This window comes from Eucyclogobius newberryi, unplaced genomic scaffold (assembly GCF_026437365.1).
Source record: "Eucyclogobius newberryi isolate DKJ021-1_F unplaced genomic scaffold, fEucNew1.0.hap1 SCAF_6, whole genome shotgun sequence".
NCBI classification, from domain to species: domain Eukaryota; kingdom Metazoa; phylum Chordata; class Actinopteri; order Gobiiformes; family Gobiidae; genus Eucyclogobius; species Eucyclogobius newberryi.
In genome coordinates, this window is record NW_027316278.1 from 34,515,482 (window position 1) to 34,534,001 (window position 18,520).

At 42.1% G+C, this 18,520-nt stretch overlaps 1 protein-coding gene across 3 annotated transcripts in view; it reads right to left on the reverse strand.

Annotated features, from left to right (window-relative positions):
* LOC140346682 (serine/threonine-protein phosphatase 2B catalytic subunit gamma isoform-like) overlaps positions 1-13,001 on the reverse strand; it is a 56,734-nt gene extending 43,733 nt beyond the window's left edge. For all 3 annotated transcript variants that reach the window (XM_072432862.1, XM_072432861.1, XM_072432860.1), the window contains exon 1: positions 12,265-13,001. In XM_072432862.1, the coding sequence (XP_072288963.1) occupies positions 12,265-12,325 (61 nt within the window). In that variant the 5' untranslated portion in view covers positions 12,326-13,001. The remainder of the gene's footprint in view (positions 1-12,264) is intronic.
* Positions 13,002-18,520: the final 5,519 nt, after the last annotated feature.

The following is an 18,520-nucleotide window of genomic DNA, read 5'->3' on the forward strand; positions in this document are numbered from 1 at the left end:
ACGTTAATTTAGACGACTAAATCCAAATCCTTTAGTCAAACATAATACTTTTTTTAAAACTATAATAATAGTAATTGCTTTACTTCATGAATATATAGAGTGTGAGATCTCCACCGGTTGCTTTTAGTGATTTATTTTTTATTATGTGACGAAAATATGTGATAAAAATATCTACAAACATGCAAGTAATCTTAGTCATATTTTATTGTTGTTATGATTACCTTTAATTTAGATTCAGTTTCATTTTAGTCAGTGACAAAACCTGTGACGAAAACATTATAGTGGACGATCTTTCCACTGCACAGCACCTTGGATGGCGGGTCGTTTATGAATGGACTTTCTACAATAACTCCCAAAATAAGGCGCTGGTACAGCTGGCAGCCCGGTGTAAACGCTCTCTCTTCTTTCTCACACTTATTGTGCTTTATCTCCTATATTTTGTAAATATAGTTAGTATATTTTTTCTATTTTACTGTACGATAGGGACACGCGCTGGAATAGTTTTAATTCAACTGTTTTTGACTTTTTTCGGCTGGATTTGAGCGTTTTTCGTTGCGTTCGTTGTGTTGTTGTGACGTGAGCTAGCTCCGAGCGAGCCCACCAGCCCCCCCCCCCCCCCCCCCCGCGCCCTTCGGCCGCGCTAAAGTACGGCGTGTCGTCGGTACACGTTTATATACACGTTTATATGAAAGAGGAACTTCACGAACGATCGGGACACGCACTGGAATCGCTTTAAATTAACTTGTTTTGACTTTATTCGGCTGGATTGAGTGTTTTCGTCGTGTCGTTGCGATGTGTCTTGGCTCTGAGTCCCCCGGCTCCGGCCCCGCCCCCCGGCTCCGGCCCCGCCCCCCGGCTCCGGCGCCGTACCGCGTTTACACAAAGGAGGAACTCATGAAACTGCGGAGAACAGTCGTCTTACCCGGAGATCAGGGCCGGCCCAAGCCTTCAGGGGGCCCTAAGCGAAAACATTTTTGGGGGCCCCTCACCACGTCATCAGAATCAGTTTTATTGCCATTGTCAGTAAACAATTCACATATGGGAACTTTCTTCAACGCTAACAAAGCGCACCAAAACTCCAGGGCATCTGTTTGCCAGTTAGTTTATTCTCAGCACCTCACAAGCTCAAATATTGCTAACTTAAATCCCACAATGCAACTTGGTATTCCGCTGACATCACCTCTACTCCCTGTACAAATAACACACGTCCCAGATATGTTTTTGGGCGTATTTGTGGGCGTTAAGGGTCGACAGCCACATTAGCACATTAGTTTAAATTAATGAACAGGGGGGGGTCTGGGGGCTCTCCCCCAGAGATTTTCAGACCTTTTTTGGGTCTTCTGGTGCATTTTAATGTGGTCCAGCCGGCTAAAGTAAGAGTAAAATGTTGAGGTTGTAATGCTATAAAATGATGATGTGATGAAACTGTGCCAGGAGAAAATGACTGAAGCCAGTTATTAATACATTAGTGTACTTAATTACTCAATACAATATTGGCTATGAAAAATAATTATGGTCAAATTGATTCATTTTAACTGAAAATGTAAAAGTAATAGTTATCCTTACTATTTATCTTTTACAGCTCCCAACTGTTCCTTCTTGCCAAAGTGACAAAACAAGTTATATTAAATTAAACAAATGGCATAAGCGTTGCTTGATTAACAATTAACACTGATAAAACAGTGCAAACATATTATTCCCAGAGAATGACCAGAACTAGAAGTGAAGGTCCAAACCTAGCTATAGTGAAGAGACTGCATTTCTGCAACTTTGCCACTTTTGTATAAAAATATATAGTATTATTCTATAACAGACGTAATCATAATATGTCTGGTTATTTTTCACTATCAATTTATTATAATTTATAACAAATAGTCTAACGATGCTTTTTAAATAAATTGAAATGTTTTATTGCTCTATTAAAAGTTAATTACAATATAAATGTTTGTTCTGATCAGAACATCACACACTGGACTCCTGCATGAAACAATGCTGTGATGTGATTGGCTGATGGACCTGACATGCATAAACCTTTACGTTCCTCTTATTGCACGTTAAGAAGTCAAAGTAAAACAGACATCACGAGTCACGATTGATCTCACACATGGAGATGTGAGAGAGGGACGCAAACTCAAACCGCTCATCTCTGACTGAGGCTGCACAGGGGCCCGGGACAGGGGCCCAGGACAGGGGCCGCACACTGTTCACTCCAAAGTTTCACGTCAGAGGTTCTGGACGAGACGGCGCTCGTCCGGACCGGATCTCCGCCTCTTAGTGACCCGGGCCATAGACGCCCCTCACCGGCCTCACCTGCAGCTAACACTACCGGGCTGGTGTAAATGTTAAGCTCATTATCTTTCATTCAGATACATATTATTATGCGCGGGGCAGAGCTCTCGTCGCCTCCAGCCTGAGCGAACTAATGTGACAGAATCGTGTTGTTTCAAACAGCAGCATTAACCGTCTCTTTGTAAGAGAAGTTCAATACCTGGAGAGTGTTGTTGAGTTTGCAGTTTCTTTACATCGTCAAGAAGTTTCTTCTTTCGTTTTTCGGCATCGGGGGGATATATTCCTCTGGACATGAGGACCACGCAGGGACCACGTTGTGTTGTGTTTATGTTTTGCTCTCGAGCTCCTCGCGCACAATGAAGTTGCCCAATCAGCGCAGGTTTGGTGTCTCGGTTGCCAGATTGTCATTACAAATAAATGCGGTTTGTGCGTTATATGTTACCGCTGTGTGCGCTGCCGCGCCAGCAGCGCTACTACACTAGTGGCGCACGCTGCGCTTGCGCTTCTCATAAGACGGGTTGCCAGATTGGGGGCCCTATTAACGCCTCGGGGCCCTACGCGGCTGCTTAGTTCGCTTATAGGCTGGGCCGGCCCTGCCGGAGATCGTCACGTTATCCCGTCGCAATACTGACCTAACCTAATACTGATGTGCAATTCTGTCATATGTGCAATTGCTGTTGGAAATCATGTGCAATTCATGTGCAATTACTGTGAAATTCATGTGCAATCTATGTGCTGTCGTGACACATATTCATGTGCAATTACTGTCGGGATCACATGCAATGGTATTTATTTATTTATTTGTCTATGGGAGTTTTTATTTATTTATAGGAGATCTTCTACTGAAAGTGTTTTTCAGACTTCCTATAAGTGATCTGTTCTTCTGTATCTACCTCTGTATCTACCTGCGTTGCATCAATGAAATTTCCCCATGTGGGACAATAAAGGATTATCTTATCTTATCTTATCTTAAAATAATGCAATATACACTGTACTAACCAGTTCAGAACCTGTGAGTAAAGATGGTTTAATAACAAATACACGACTACAAAATGCCTTTTCTTTCACAACTGTAACCTCCTAGTATGTTCTTGTTCTTAACAGGTGGAAGATGTGTATTGTCGATAGTTAAAACTATTAAAAATGAGCTGAGTAAAAATAAAATCAACAGAAGTGTAATCTTCCAAAGAAAACCATTTTTATGGTTAAATGCATCGACAATTCACATTTTGTGCGACACTTGAACCTTCACAGATAAATTTGAGCAAATTCTTTTATTGTATTGTTATATCATGAGAATGTTATTATTGATATTGCATACTAATTGATACTAATTTTGGAAAGCACAAAATTATGGTAAAAATGCTTTGCTTTTTAGGGATGTCATTTTTCATGTTTTAATATATATACAATAAAACAAGAAACAGAACCAGAGAGCAAGAAAAATAATAATAAATATAGCCGCAAGCGGCAATGATCGGCCCTCGCTACGCCGCCGCCACGCCGCAAGAGGAGGGGGCGCTAACGCGCCCCAATTGTCCTTTTATTACGCCTACTGCTGAATCTGTGACGCTGTCACATCTTCTCCCCTTTGTTTTACCATCAAAAAGCAATTTTATTTTGAATTCTTGGCAAAATGTGCGGCTTTCACGCACAGACCGTGACTCTTAGAATAAAAATTAGGATAACTTTTGATGGTCCACACCTGAAGATGAGTCTCCCCAAATTTCACGTTAATAGGGCTGACGCCCTAGGAGGAGTTGGTGAAAGTATTTATAAGTGTAAGCATGTTCTGGTGATTTCCCCATTGGAATAACATGGGAGGTTTCGATCATCGCTACGGCAAAGCCATAACAATTATGACATGGGTCTCATTGACTTTTTTGATGGGGATGCTAAAATTAAGTTGTGTGTCAAATTTCAGATAATTTCGCAAAACTAAACATTTAACCTCCATATAAAATCTATAGGGGGCGCTGTCGCGCCAAATTAATTAATTTCACTTCAAGTAGGTTTAGGGCAAAGAGTTTAACAACTGATTCTAATTTGATGCAATTCGGACTTTATCTGCGCAAACGGCAGAAATTTTAAATATGGGAGATTTCTGAAATTTTAGTTACAGTTTGCGGCTTCGCCGCACAGAGACCGTGAGAGGTATCAATGTAATTTGGATAACTTTTGATGTCCCACTCCTCAGTAGCATTTTCACCAAATTTCAGCTTTTTAGGGCCAACGCCCTGGGAGGAGTTCGTAAAAGTACGACGTTTGGAAAAACTCCGAAGTCATGTTTAGCCATTTTTGAAGCAATATGGCCGACATTTGGTTCGGGGGACGGCGTTGCCGTAATAATATTTTTTACTTCTCTTGTCACCATCTACCTCTGCGCCAAATTTCATGATTCTACGATCAGATTTTTTTTGGGTCATTTCCCATCTCTCAATGCATTTTTGGTACATTTGGTGGCGCTGACGCGCCAATTTTTTTTATTTTAGAAAAGGGAAATAGCCAGAATGTAGAGAGGCACGATTTTTAGAGGTGTGCAAATTTTTGTGACTTTTCGTCAATGTTCACTGGGTGAAAAATAGGGGGGTTGGTCCCGAGAAGAAGAAGAAAGAAAGAAAGAATAATATTCCGATGCGAAAACAATGTTTCCCATTTTTCAAATATCATAAACTATACATTTTCGGAAAGCGCTCGCGCTTTCCTACCTCATGGTGTGGGTCCCTGGTCACTGACGGGTACTTTCGATAATTTTGAGTGGGCTCCGCCCACTTTGTGTTTTTGGCCCTCTATACAGTAATAATGTTCAATTTTTGCATTACATGCTTATATGCACGGAACATGCAAGAGATGGGGAACGTATTCGTGAGCTACTTAGCGCAAATGAGTGCTTTATATGGGGATGACGACCGCGAACTCGTTTAGTGCGAACTTTTGCACGGGCTTCGCCCGTTTACAACGGTAATGTTCCATTTTCCTACAACTAATTAGTATGCACGGGGCGTGCATGAGTGGAGGAGTGCGTTAGTGAGTGTTTGGAAGTAGGCGAGCGCTTCGCGCTCGATTTCGTGCGCACTACGTGCGCACTTTCGCAGCCGTGCTTCGCACGGCCTTACGAGATTAATAGGCCTCTCGCCAGCTTGTGGCGCTCGGGCCTAATAATATTTTTAGCAAAAACAATATAGCCGTTTCCACTATAACAACAAATTATACATCGTTTGAAAGCTCTAAGCCTTCCCGATGCCGCCATGGGGTGGAATCATCATTACGAGCGCTTACGCGCTCGTCACTCCCTATTCCGTCGGGATGCCCCGCCCACTCCCCATAGACTTCCATTGATTTGAGCAGATACAAGCATGGCCCATGCCTGCGGCATGGATTCTCGCGTACGGGACGATGCCAGGAGGGTTTTTGGAGGAATGCAGCGCTTCGCGCTGCTGTTGTCAACAATTAGTGAATGGGCATAGCCCATTCACAAATTGTTGACTATTTCTGTCATAGCAGGAGTAAGTATGCATGACCCAGGCCTTCGGCATGGGCTAGTTCACTGTACTTGCCAGGGGCGACAGTTCCAGGGGCGACAGTTGCAGACAGTTGCAACGCTGCCGCGGGAGCAATAGGCCCTCCGCCCTGCTGGGGCTCGGGCCTAAATATTCCGATGCGAAAACAATGTTTCCCATTTTTCAAATATCATAAACTATACATTTTCGGAAAGCGCTCGCGCTTTCCTACCTCATGGTTTGGGTCCCTGGTCACTGACGGGTACTTTCGTTAATGTTGAGTGGGCTCCGCCCACTTTGTGTTTTTGGCCCTCTATACAGTAATAATGTTAAATTTTTGCATTACATGCTTATATGCACGGAACATGCAAGAGATGGGGAACGTATTCGTGAGGTACTTAGCGCAAATGAGTGCTTTATATGTAAAATGCTCGTTTAGTGCGCACTTTTGCACGGGCTTCGCCCGATTACAACGGTAATGTTCCATTTTCCTACTACTAATTAGTATGCACGGGGCGTGCATGAGTGAAGGAGTGCGTTAGTGAGTGTTTGGAAGTGGGCGAGCGCTTCGCGCTCGATTTTGTGCGCACTGCGTGCGCACTTTCGCAGCCGTGCTTCGCACGGCCTTACGAGATTAATAGGCCTCTCGCCAGCTTGTGGCGCTCGGGCCTAATAATAATATTTTTAGCACTATAACAACAAATTATACATCGTTTGAAAGCTCTAAGCCTTCCCGATGCCGCCATGGGGTGGAGTCATCATTACGAGCGCTTACGCGCTCGTCACTCCCTATTCCGTCGGGATGCCCCGCCCACTCCCCATAGACTTCCATTGATTTGAGCAGATACAAGCATGACCCATGCCTGCGGCATGGATTCTCACGTACAGGACGATGCCAGGAGGGTTTTTGGAGGAATGCAGCGCTTCGCGCTGCTGTTGTCAACAATGAGTGAATGGGCTACGCCCATTCACTCATTGTTGACTATTTCTGTCATAGCAGGAGTAAGTATGCATGATCCATGCCTTCGGCATGGGCTAGTTCACTGTACTTGCCAGGGGCGACGGGGTACCAAACATGCGGGCTGCGCCCGCATGTTTAGTCAGACAGCGTTGCGGGAGCAATAGGCCCTCCGCCCTACTGGGGCTCGGGCCTAATAATATTCCGATGCGAAAACAATGTTTCCCATTTTTCAAATATCATAAACTATACATTTTCGTGGGTCCCTGGTCACTGACGGGTACTTTCGTTAATTTTGAGTGGGCTCCGCCCACTTTGTGTTTTTGGCCCTCTATACAGTAATAATGTTAAATTTTTGCATTACATGCTTATATGCACGGAACATGCAAGAGATGGGGAACGTATTTGTGAGCTACTTAGCGCAAATGAGTGCTTTATAAGGGGACTAATTAGTACATACTAATTAGTATGCACGGGGCGTGCGTGAGTGAAGGAGTGCGTTAGTGAGTGTTTGGAAGTGGGCGAGCGCTTCGCGCTCGATTTCGTGCGCACTACGTGCGCACTTTCGCAGCCGTGCTTCGCACGGCCATACGAGATTAATAGGCCTCTCGCCAGCTTGTGGCGCTCGGGCCTAATAATAGAAAAATAAATCATGACAAATAAAATTAAGGCACATTAAGTCCAATAGTCAGGTCCCAGTTAGTCCAAAATGTATCCAATATATTAATTAAATTTTTCATTTCCAAATTGAATCCAAAAGTCAATATTTTCCATTTGTCTGATGTTTATTACATTTTCGGTCCAGTCCTTGATTGTGCGTGAGGTTTGTAAATGCCTTTTTCCCTGCCGGCAAAAGTATGTTCCTAAAGTATCCATTTATTGTGTCCATGACAAAGAATGTAATTTTCAACACAAAACAACTGCACTTTTCTTTACGTTACCATTAGTGTCGGATTTATGATGATCGCGTACATGTTTAGCGGCCCACCCGGACGCAGAGGGCTCACGGCGGTCTCTCGCGTGCCGTTACTGCAGTGCACTAGTCTTATATTTACATGGGGAGCGTCGCTGGAGATTCTTTTCCACAATTAAACTGGGCCTGTCCCCGCTGGCTCTCGCTGGGCATTCCTGCTGCCCCTCGGCCCCTCGGCCCCTCGGCCCACCGCCCCTCTGACCTCATTACCGTTATCATGGGGAGACGCGTGTCAATTTTACAATTCCCATGACGACTTCTGAGGGAAAAGTGAGGTGCGGTCGATTAGCCGTTGTGTTTCTTGCCGTAACGTTGACGATCGTATCAACAAGGCTCTACGTCTTTAGTCCAGGGCTTTCCAAACTATGGTCTGGGGACCAAATGCAGCTCTCAGACCAAGATGTGGTTGTACTTTTTACTGTAAAATTGGGTAAACTTCTGCAATAGTAACCTAAATAACACACATTTTGATGAGATACAGACCTAATATTAATGTCCCGAGCCTTATTTAAGGTGTGGAGGCTCATCAAAACAAGATCAAATTCAAAATGTCCAATGATTCAGTTCATCACAATGTCATCCGTGTCCCTCCGCTCTGTATATGTTCATGCTGTGTGAATCCCTCAGTGAAATATGTTTGGACATCACCGCTTTAGTCCTTTAGTTGATTAAACATTTGTATTGGTCGACTAATTTTTTTGTTTCGATAATTAAGGATTTATATGAAAGGAGAAGATCTGAAAGGAGAAGACGTGGAGTGAGTGATCAGAAGATTTGGGAGTGAACGACGAGCCCGATCTGCCTTTTTACAAATAAATGCGTTGCTTTCTGGTACTTTTCTGTCGTCGTTTGGTGAGTATAGTTTGGGTCAGACACATGGAGAAGCTCAGTCGTTTTTGAGCGCCTAAGCCACGCCCCCTTTTTGGTCGATTAATTGACCTGCAGAGCATGTTTTTAGTTGACTACAGCACTGCATATCCACAAAACGTTCTGAACCAGGACAGCGATGACAAATAAGAGTCACTGAGTCACTGAGACTTTTTATTATATAGTTTTTATGAAATGTATGTTCAGCCTCACACCAGCTACACAGGCAAAATTAGTGTTAAACAAGCGCTATGACGACGAAGCATTATCAAGATTTTTAAAACTTTCAAATAGGGATGTCATTATATCAAAGTGTTACAATTATTGTGAGAAAAAACATCACGATTTAACAAATAATCACCATTATTGAGACTGTGAAAAACAAAATAGTGAAATCTTTTATTTTCTTTTATTCTCGTGGTCTGACGTGTGTCTGTTCCTCAAGTCTGTGACAGACTTTACAAAATGTTTCTTTCAGAAAGACTAAATAAAGTAAAATTTGACAAAAACAGCCAGATATAAAACATTATTTATGTTTAGATCTATATTTTGGGTTGGATTGAACTAAAAATACTTAATTTTGTTCCTAAAATTATCACAATTATTATTTTTCAGTTCTCACAATTATATTGTGACCTGAATAATCACGAGGATCGATTAACCGGACATTCGTGACATTTTTACTTGCAAGACTGTACTTGATTAGATGATATAATGTTCCCTGCAGAGAACTGAACATCTCACACTGTCTCGTCTCCCGAAATGCATGAGATTCTTTGGCAGACTTCTTATATTTTTTTCATTAACCTGGAACGGCGAGCTGATTCGCTACATTACGGGCTCGTGTGTGGCCGCTGAGGACCGTTCAACACTCGCTGGAGTTTTAGTTGAGATCTGTATGTACTGTATCTCGATGATTTATGCAGGCGCAACAACTGCAGCCGACAATAGAGTGTGAAGGAATCCATCTTGTCACGGTGCGTAACCCGAGCAGTCCTTATGTATTCCTGTGCACCAATTAGGATTTCGTGTGCCCTAAATGTCACCCAGGCTGGACAGATATGGGACTTCTGCTGCTGCTGCTGCTGCTGCTGCTGCTTTCAGACTCTGGACAACGCAACGGGAAAAATCATTTGTAAATCTGCAGATGTAATAATAATCATTTTGCGCAACGCCAAAACAGCCATCGCCACAGTCTCCACTAGGGATCAAGGGTCAAGATTATTAGCAAAATCGATAATCAGGATTATTTAGGTCACATTGAAATTGTAATGACTCAAAAATGATAATCGTGAAGGAAAATTTCAAAACTTTTTTTTAGTTCAGTTAAAAGATTTTTGAAGCAAAATGAAGTCCTTTCTTCTCAGCCTTTCCCCAAAACAGTAAATGTAAATCTATCATTCAGAAAGTTTCATAAAGCAGGTCACATATTGAGGAGCCGTAAAGTGTGAAGCAAACAATAAGGGGAAAAAATGTAAGATTTTTTGGTCATGATGTTAATAATCACAAATAATCGTAAAATCGGGATGTTTATTCCCACAATAATCGTCACACTAAAATTTTAAATCACAACATCAGCTTTGGCCCTAAACCTCCTGCGTAGATACAGTCGGCGGGGCGTGGTTCTCTCATCACAAACGCAGCTGGAGCACATGTAGCTTCATTCACAGTTTGATGAATCCTGGTTAGAATGTCCTCTCCCTCCGAGCCTCAAAAACACTCCGTTCTGAATCTGCCCCGCATGGGGAAATTTCATTGGTGCAACGCAGGTAGATACAGAGGTAGATACAGAAGAACAGATCACCTATAGGAAGTCTGAAAAACACTTTCAGTCTTTTATTTAATATATAATTTAATAATAATATAATTTATGGTCGACTGTTCAGGATTAGTGGACTGACCGTTCAGCTCGAGTCAAAGGATCATTTTGTTTTTTTCAGGCAAATGATTCCTTTCCAAATGTAAAGGATTTTGTCGGGACCTTGATAAAATATTTTGATTTGAATTGCGGTGTTGCGATGACAACAGAGGAGCGCTGCCATGACAAATCCTTCAATACAGGAAGTAATCCTTATGCTTGAAACCTGTGAATGTAAACTTAAAGTGCCCGTGACAGGTTTTGAAGATTTTCTAATTTTGACTTTATTTTGAGTATTTACTCCAAGGTTCGGGAGTTTATGTTTTTTGTAGTTCTTGGTTTAAATCATATTAGTACAAAAGAGCAGAAATATCACTTTATACCTTTGTTTGGACGATTGATTATACTAGGCGTTTCTGTCATTTTCAATAGTTTTAATTATGAACGATAAACTAAATATTCAAATGTTACATATTTCCACAAAACAATCGCTATATTATAAAATGCCAAATAGTCACATTAATATAGAGCTTTACATCAAGGAACCAGTCAGTTCCAGTTCAGTGAATCTGAACCAGAGCGGGATTCGAACCTGAGCCACTGAACCACTGAGCAACTGCTGCCCACATATTATAGTTTGATATATGTCCCATGTGTAGATGCAATTTGTTTACATTACATCAATTGTGAAATTATTCCAAGTTTATTTGATTAATAATTGTGATTATTCGGGACAAAATATAATCGTAATAACCCAAATATAAATAATCGTGACTATTTCAGAAGCAAAATGTAAGTCTTTTAACTTCAATCTAGTCCAAAAACTACACATAAATGCAAACAAGTGTTTTATCTGACTGTTTATCATATTCATCCATCCATCCATCCATCCATTTTCTACCACTTGTTCCCTTTCGGGGTCGCGGGTGACTGGAGCCTATCCCAGTGACTTCGGGCCTTAGGCGGGGTACACCCTGGACAGTGGCCAACTCGTCACAGGGCCAACACAGAGACATAGACATTACAGACAATGTTTATCATATTCACTTGTTTTAATTGTTTCATTCAGAAAGATCAATTTCATAAAGCTGGTCACAAACTTGAGGAATAGTAACGCGCAGGGATGTCAAGATTATTGAGTTAATCGATAATCGTGATTATTCCGATCACAATATAATCGCAACGACCCAAAAAATAATAATTGTGACAATTTTAGAAGACAAATTATGTATTTTTAGTCCAATCTTTGTTACATTTAACTTCATTTTGTCTTTCATAAAATTCAGTTTCTTAAAGCCGCTCATAAACTTGAGGAACCGTCACGCGTTAGACCACACCAATGACAGGAAGTCTCGATAACCCTGAATAATCGTGAAATCGCGATATTTTTTCCTCTCGCGATAATCGGAAGACAAACATCGCGTTAAGACAACGAACGTGAAAGAAAACACACAACGTCACAGTTTGATCACCACGTCAGAAATCGCGAAGAGACTCGTTAAATCGGGTGTTTTTTCCTCACAACAATCGCAAAACACAAAAATCGGATATTGTGTCGTGATGGATTTAAAAACAGCCATTATGACGTCATTGTGATTTTATTGCTGCTCTTATTATGATGCCACTGTCGTACTTTACCTGGCGCTTTGGCTTTAAACACGAATTACCCTCGACTCAATTATAGCCCCGGCTAAGCTCCGCTCGAGTCCCAAACGCCGGGGTCAGAGCCAACAAGTGGTTCTTCTTACAACAAGAAACTATCCATCAATCCAGGGGTAAAAACAGCGTGAAAATGAGTTGCGTTGAGGTGGAGTTGTACCTTTGACCAGGCGCTCCGTGGTGGACTGCTTCTCCTGCTTGTCTTTATCCTTCCCGGACATCTTTGCTCCGTCTCCGGCCGGGCTAACGTCTCCTCGGGTCTGGCGCGTCTTCTTTCGGGACCTTCTCGCCGCGTCGCTCTCGCTACCGCATCGGTTCAGGCTCCGCTTCTTTCTCGAGGCGTCTTTTCCGCACGTCCAAAAAACAGACAAGATTCGCGTCCAGAGGAGAAGAAAACCGCGTTCAAACCGCGTTCAAAGCGCACTAGTTTTAGGCAACATTCAGAAGAATAAACTGGTGTCGTTGTGCTCAGAGAGAGAGAGAGAGACGTGCAGGTCTTAGCCTGGAAATGGGTCTGAGGAAAGGAAATAATGGCTGGTTATTACCCCGTGGGAGGATGTCGTTTGCGGATAATCCGATTTACTAACTCTTATGCAGCTAGTTAGCCGGCTAACATATTTTGGCAAATTGGCGACCAAGCAAAGGCTGCAGAGCAAGACCTGTGGCTCATCTTCTGTGAGAAAAATGGTGAAAAGTGAATAAAAGATCCGTTGTTTCTGTCTGCGGGGGTGAAGGCAGAGAGTCCGCGCCGAGATGCGGCTGCGGGCGGCGTCTTGACACAGCCTCCTCCAGGATTAAGTCTAATCTGACAGAGAACAGGACGCAAGAGGACGCAAGAGCCAGGCGGAGAGGCGGCGCGAGGCGTCCCAGCCATTCCGTCCGGGGGCGTGGTTTCGTGAGGACGTCGCCATGGAGACGTTCGAGAGTTGTTCCTCGGTGTCCGCAAAGATCCAGAGTCCACTGGGACACATGGCCCATGAGCCCGGCCTCAGACCGAACGGCACGGTTCCCAGTGAACTATATGTTCTTTCCCTCTGTCATGAACACTTTATAACAGTCAGTTTAATCATTCATGCAAATGTTGCTTCACCTTCTTCACCTATTTGCACTGTTGGTTTTGCAGAGGAAAAGGGGGAACAAGTAAACAACTGTAAATATTCCAGAATATAGCTTTAGGCTCATTTCCATCTGCAGACCCTGGCAAGATGACAGAAAGATAAAGACATTATTCACACTGGACAGAAACAGGCAAAAAGGATTGATCATGTCGCAAACATTCAACAATAAATGACATGAGAGCAGACAATTTGAACACAATCAATTTGTATGGAACTAACTCGTATTGCACTGATTTACATTGTACTAACTATTATTGCACTGATTTACATTGCACTAACTCTTATTGCACTGATTTACATTGCACTAACTCTTATTGCACTGATTTACATTGTACTAACTATTATTGCACTGATTTACATTGTACTAACTATTATTGCACTGTTTTACATTGCACTAACTCTTATTGCACTGATTTACATTGTACTAACTATTATTGCACTGATTTACATTGTACTAACTCTTATTGCACTGATTTACATTGTACTAACTCTTATTGCACTGATTTACATTGCACTAACTCTTATTGCACTGATTTACATTGTACTAACTATTATTGCACTGATTTACATTGTACTAACTATTATTGCACTGATTTACATTGTACTAACTATTATTGCACTGATTTACATTGCACTAACTCTTATTGCACTGATTTACATTGTACTAACTCTTATTGCACTAATTTACATTGCACTAACTATTATTGCACTGATTTACATTGTACTAACTATTATTGCACTGATTTACATTGTACTAACTATTATTGCACTGATTTACATTGTACTAACTCTTATTGCACTGATTTACATTGTACTAACTCTTATTGCACTGATTTACATTGTACTAACTATTATTGCACTGATTTACATTGTACTAACTATTATTGCACTGATTTACATTGTACTAACTATTATTGCACTGATTTACATTGCACTAACTCTTATTGCACTGATTTACATTGCACTAACTCTTATTGCACTAATTTACATTGTACTAACTCTTATTGCACTGATTTACATTGTACTAACTCTTATTGCACTGATTTACATTGTACTAACTATTATTGCACTGATTTACATTGTACTAACTATTATTGCACTGATTTACATTGTACTAACTATTATTGCACTGATTTACATTGTACTAACTATTATTGCACTGATTTACCTGATATTGATATTGCACTGATATTGTTCGTTATTTCCACAGTGACAACCACAAGTGGGCGCTCTAGGCTCTAAGCGACACAGAAGAAGAATCTGCGCTTCCTCTTCCTCTGGAGTTTGTGGAGTTGTTTAGGAAACTGATGCTTTGCTAAACTTGTTAGCATGTTCTTTATGCTATAGTTATCTGAATAACTGTTCATATGTTACGTTAACATACCAGACACTTACCACAGTTCTGTCTGTGCGTCATGTAGATGAAGGTGTTAGCGTTAGCATACGTACACCTATTCACCATGTTCTCTCATCTGTTATTATTCTAAATTTCATTTCAAGATGAAATGTCTGTTCTTAGATTTTATCAAATAAATTTTCCACAAAAATGCGACTTATCCTCCAGTGCAACTTATATATGTTTTGTTTTTTTTCTCTTATGCATTTTTTGGCTGGTGCGACTTATGAAGCCTGCGTAAATTCAGCATGGAAGACCTAACTCCACCCATCTACGTCAAGGCCACCCTCTCCCCAGCGCCATCATCGCACTCAAGCGGGCGTGGCCTGTCCATCTGTGAGAGTCAGAGCCCTCACTTCACCATGGACTCTCCCAGGTTTCTGCGCTTATCCCAAAGAGGTTATGCCGTTTTTCCGGCCAAAGAAGGAGGGTGAAAGGACAGAAGGAGGGTGGAAGGACAGAAGGAGGGTGAAAGGACAGAAGGAGGGTGGAAGGACAGAAGGAGGGTGGAAGGACAGAAGGAGGGTGAAAGGACAGAAGGAGGGTGGAAGGACAGAAGGAGGGTGGAAGGACAGAAGGGGGGTGGAAGGACAGAAGGAGGGTGAAAGGACAGAAGGAGGGTGTAAGGACAGAAGGAGGGTGTAAGGACAGAAGGAGGGTGGAAGGACAGATGGAGGGTGGAAGGACAGAAGGAGGGTGGAAGGACAGAAGGAGGGTGAAAGGACAGAAGGAGGGTGTAAGGACAGAAGGAGGGTGTAAGGACAGAAGGAGGGTGGAAGGACAGATGGAGGGTGGAAGGACAGAAGGAGGGTGAAAGGACAGCAGGAGGGTGGAAGGACAGAAGGAGGGTGAAAGGACAGAAGGAGGGTGGAAGGACAGATGGAGGGTGTAAGGACAGAAGGAGGGTGAAAGGACAGAAGGAGGGTGTAAGGACAGAAGGAGGGTGAAAGGACAGAAGGACGGTGAAAGGACAGAAGGAGGGTGAAAGGACAGAAGGAGGGTGTAAGGACAGAAGGAGGGTGGAAGGACAGAAGGAGGGTGAAAGGACAGAAGGACGGTGAAAGGACAGAAGGACGGTGAAAGGACAGAAGGAGGGTGAAAGGACAGAAGGAGGGTGTAAGGACAGAAGGAGGGTGAAAGGACAGATGGAGGGTGTAAGGACAGAAGGAGGGTGAAAGGACAGAAGGAGGGTGAAAGGACAGAAGGAGGGTGTAAGGACAGAAGGAGGGTGGAAGGACAGAAGGAGGGTGAAAGGACAGAAGGACGGTGAAAGGACAGAAGGACGGTGAAAGGACAGAAGGACGGTGAAAGGACAGAAGGAGGGTGTAAGGACAGAAGGAGGGTGAAAGGACAGAAGGAGGGTGGAAGGACAGAAGGAGGGTGGAAGGACAGAAGGAGGGTGAAAGGATAGAAGGAGGGTGGAAGGACAGAAGGAGGGTGGAAGGACAGACGGAGGGTGAAAGGTCAGGGGGCGTCTGTACCATGGCCCTCGCACCTGCTCCTCATCCCCCATCATCGTTCTCAGTGACTCCCCCCCGCTCCAATCAGCACCAGGCGGTCACATTTAAGCCTCAGGCAGATGGCTCGACCGCTTCAAACCGTACTGCGACCCACCACCTCCCCAGCTCCTCCTCTGCATTCCCCTCATCCTCTACCTTCTCTTCACTTCTACCACCACCAGTCTCCAGGCTCCGGGGGGAGACATCTAATACAAATAGATCATGGAGTGCCCATGATCGCAACGTCTTCCGCCGGGGTCTGAGCGCCAAATAACTCACGCAATAAAGCTGCTGAACAGTCCTTTCTCGTGGTCTCTTTGTCTCTCCAGGGTGAAATATATTCTGGAATGACAGAATTGTTTGACGTCTCTGTAATGACCGATCCGCACAAAACAAAAACTGGCACAAACGTCCATGTCTTCTCCGTCGGCACAAATAAACAATGGTGAAGAAATAAAAGTCACAAAAGCCCCAGAAAGCAGTGCCATTATTAAACCCCAATGACAGGATTATCGACAATTCAACGTTTGTGGATTTCTAGTTTGGATATTTCCTTTTCCAGAACACAGGCCATGGCGTAATCTGGAGGTTTAATTATGGCCTGTCAGTCAATCACATTTGGACTTAATTTAAAAATGGACAAATTTTACTTTCATTTTGGACTTTGTGTGTTTAATTAAAAAAATAATAATAATCTCTCACGCTTTCTTTATTGTGTCTGTACATATTTTGTTCTCTCTGTTCTTGTTTGTTGTTGTACGTTTTCAATCTTGACATTTGAAAATAAATGAATGAATAAAAAGTGAGGTAACCCCGCCTGGATTTTAGAGCGTCCCGAGACAAGAGCGTGGATCTATTCACAGGAGCCGATGTGACGTTACTATGGAAACGCACCACGTGATCCTAAAAGGTGTTACCCATGTGATCGGGGCTGTCGTCCATTATTATTTTTGTGGTTTTGTTATTATTACTACTGCATAAAACGCCTAATATTACAGGCCTATTACTTGGAAAAGCATGGAAAGCAGTAGTCCATTTACAGTCGGAGGTTTTTGATCCAACTGTACGTATCATTATATAGACTTTAAAACATGATTTAAAACATGTGCCAATTGCATATTCCATAAACTGTAGGCCTGTTACACATGGACGCAGACTGCAGATACAACGTTTGAACACTAGGTGGAGGTATTCAGTATGTGCCTGAGACAACGTGCACAATGATTTAGTTTAGTTCTGATTTTGAATGGAAAAGATAATAAGATACAGATTCAAGAATACACTTATTGAAATGAAGAATAATGTTACAGTCATGGGTCATCTTTTAATATTTTTTTTGAATGATTTGATTCAGCGCCCAACGTGACTGCTCTGTTCAGTTTAGCTTATTTTAGATATGCAACGTTTTCACCTTAAGCTCTTTCTGCAGCGTTTCTTTTGTAAGGGCCACGAGAAGAGCCCTCGTAGTGGTCCTGAAGTTTATTCAAATGAATGCAAAGGGGGGGAAAGTATTACAAGTTTTTCATCATGTAACGTTTTCATGTAAAACTGAGGTATTTTATGTGTAAAAATTGCCAATTTGCACATATTTAGGACATGAAAATCTGAAAAATGGACAGAACCAGGTTTACATTTGTTGCCTCATTTTGATAACATTAGATAAAATGTTAGGGGGATTTTTTTTCTTTCGTTTTTGAGTAAACTATATCTAACTTTAAAAAAATCCTTAAAATTCAGATTTTACCTCCACCAAATTCTGCATTTTGTTCTTGTTGGATTCTTTGGGATGTACTCACAGCTGGTGGAGGTTTACTCCTGGGCTAGTATTGTATTCTGACGCCTGAATGCTAATGCTAATGCCCCTTTTTGTGGATATATCAAATGAAGACAAACTGAACGTTAAACCATAGTAAAACATGTGCATTACAGTGAGTGGGGTTGAGTCTTATTTGGCCTTGGAGGAGACTCTCTGTTCTTGTTTCGCTCCTTTGGCTTTAATATTCCTCATTATGACATAAACCAGATCTATCTCCATGTCCTCTGTCACATGTTCATTTACAATAAGGGCGTGGACTTATTTTTGAAGAAATAACATCCATATTACAGATACAATGATAACATCTTAAAGATCTGGGTAATATACACCGGTGTTTTGTGACCATTATGTAGGTTTTATTCTTTGTATGAAATATAACCTACAGTGCTGGTAATATACAGCTGTACCAGCAAGTCACATCTGACACAAAGATGTGAAGAGCTTCAGAGGCTAAAGCACTTTCATTTTGTTACTTTTGTGGATAAAATAATTAACTATTAAAACGTATTGTTATGCAGAAAACAAAATCAACAACAAACTTATTCATTAATATCTAATATTAGACCTAATCTGATCTAATTACCAAA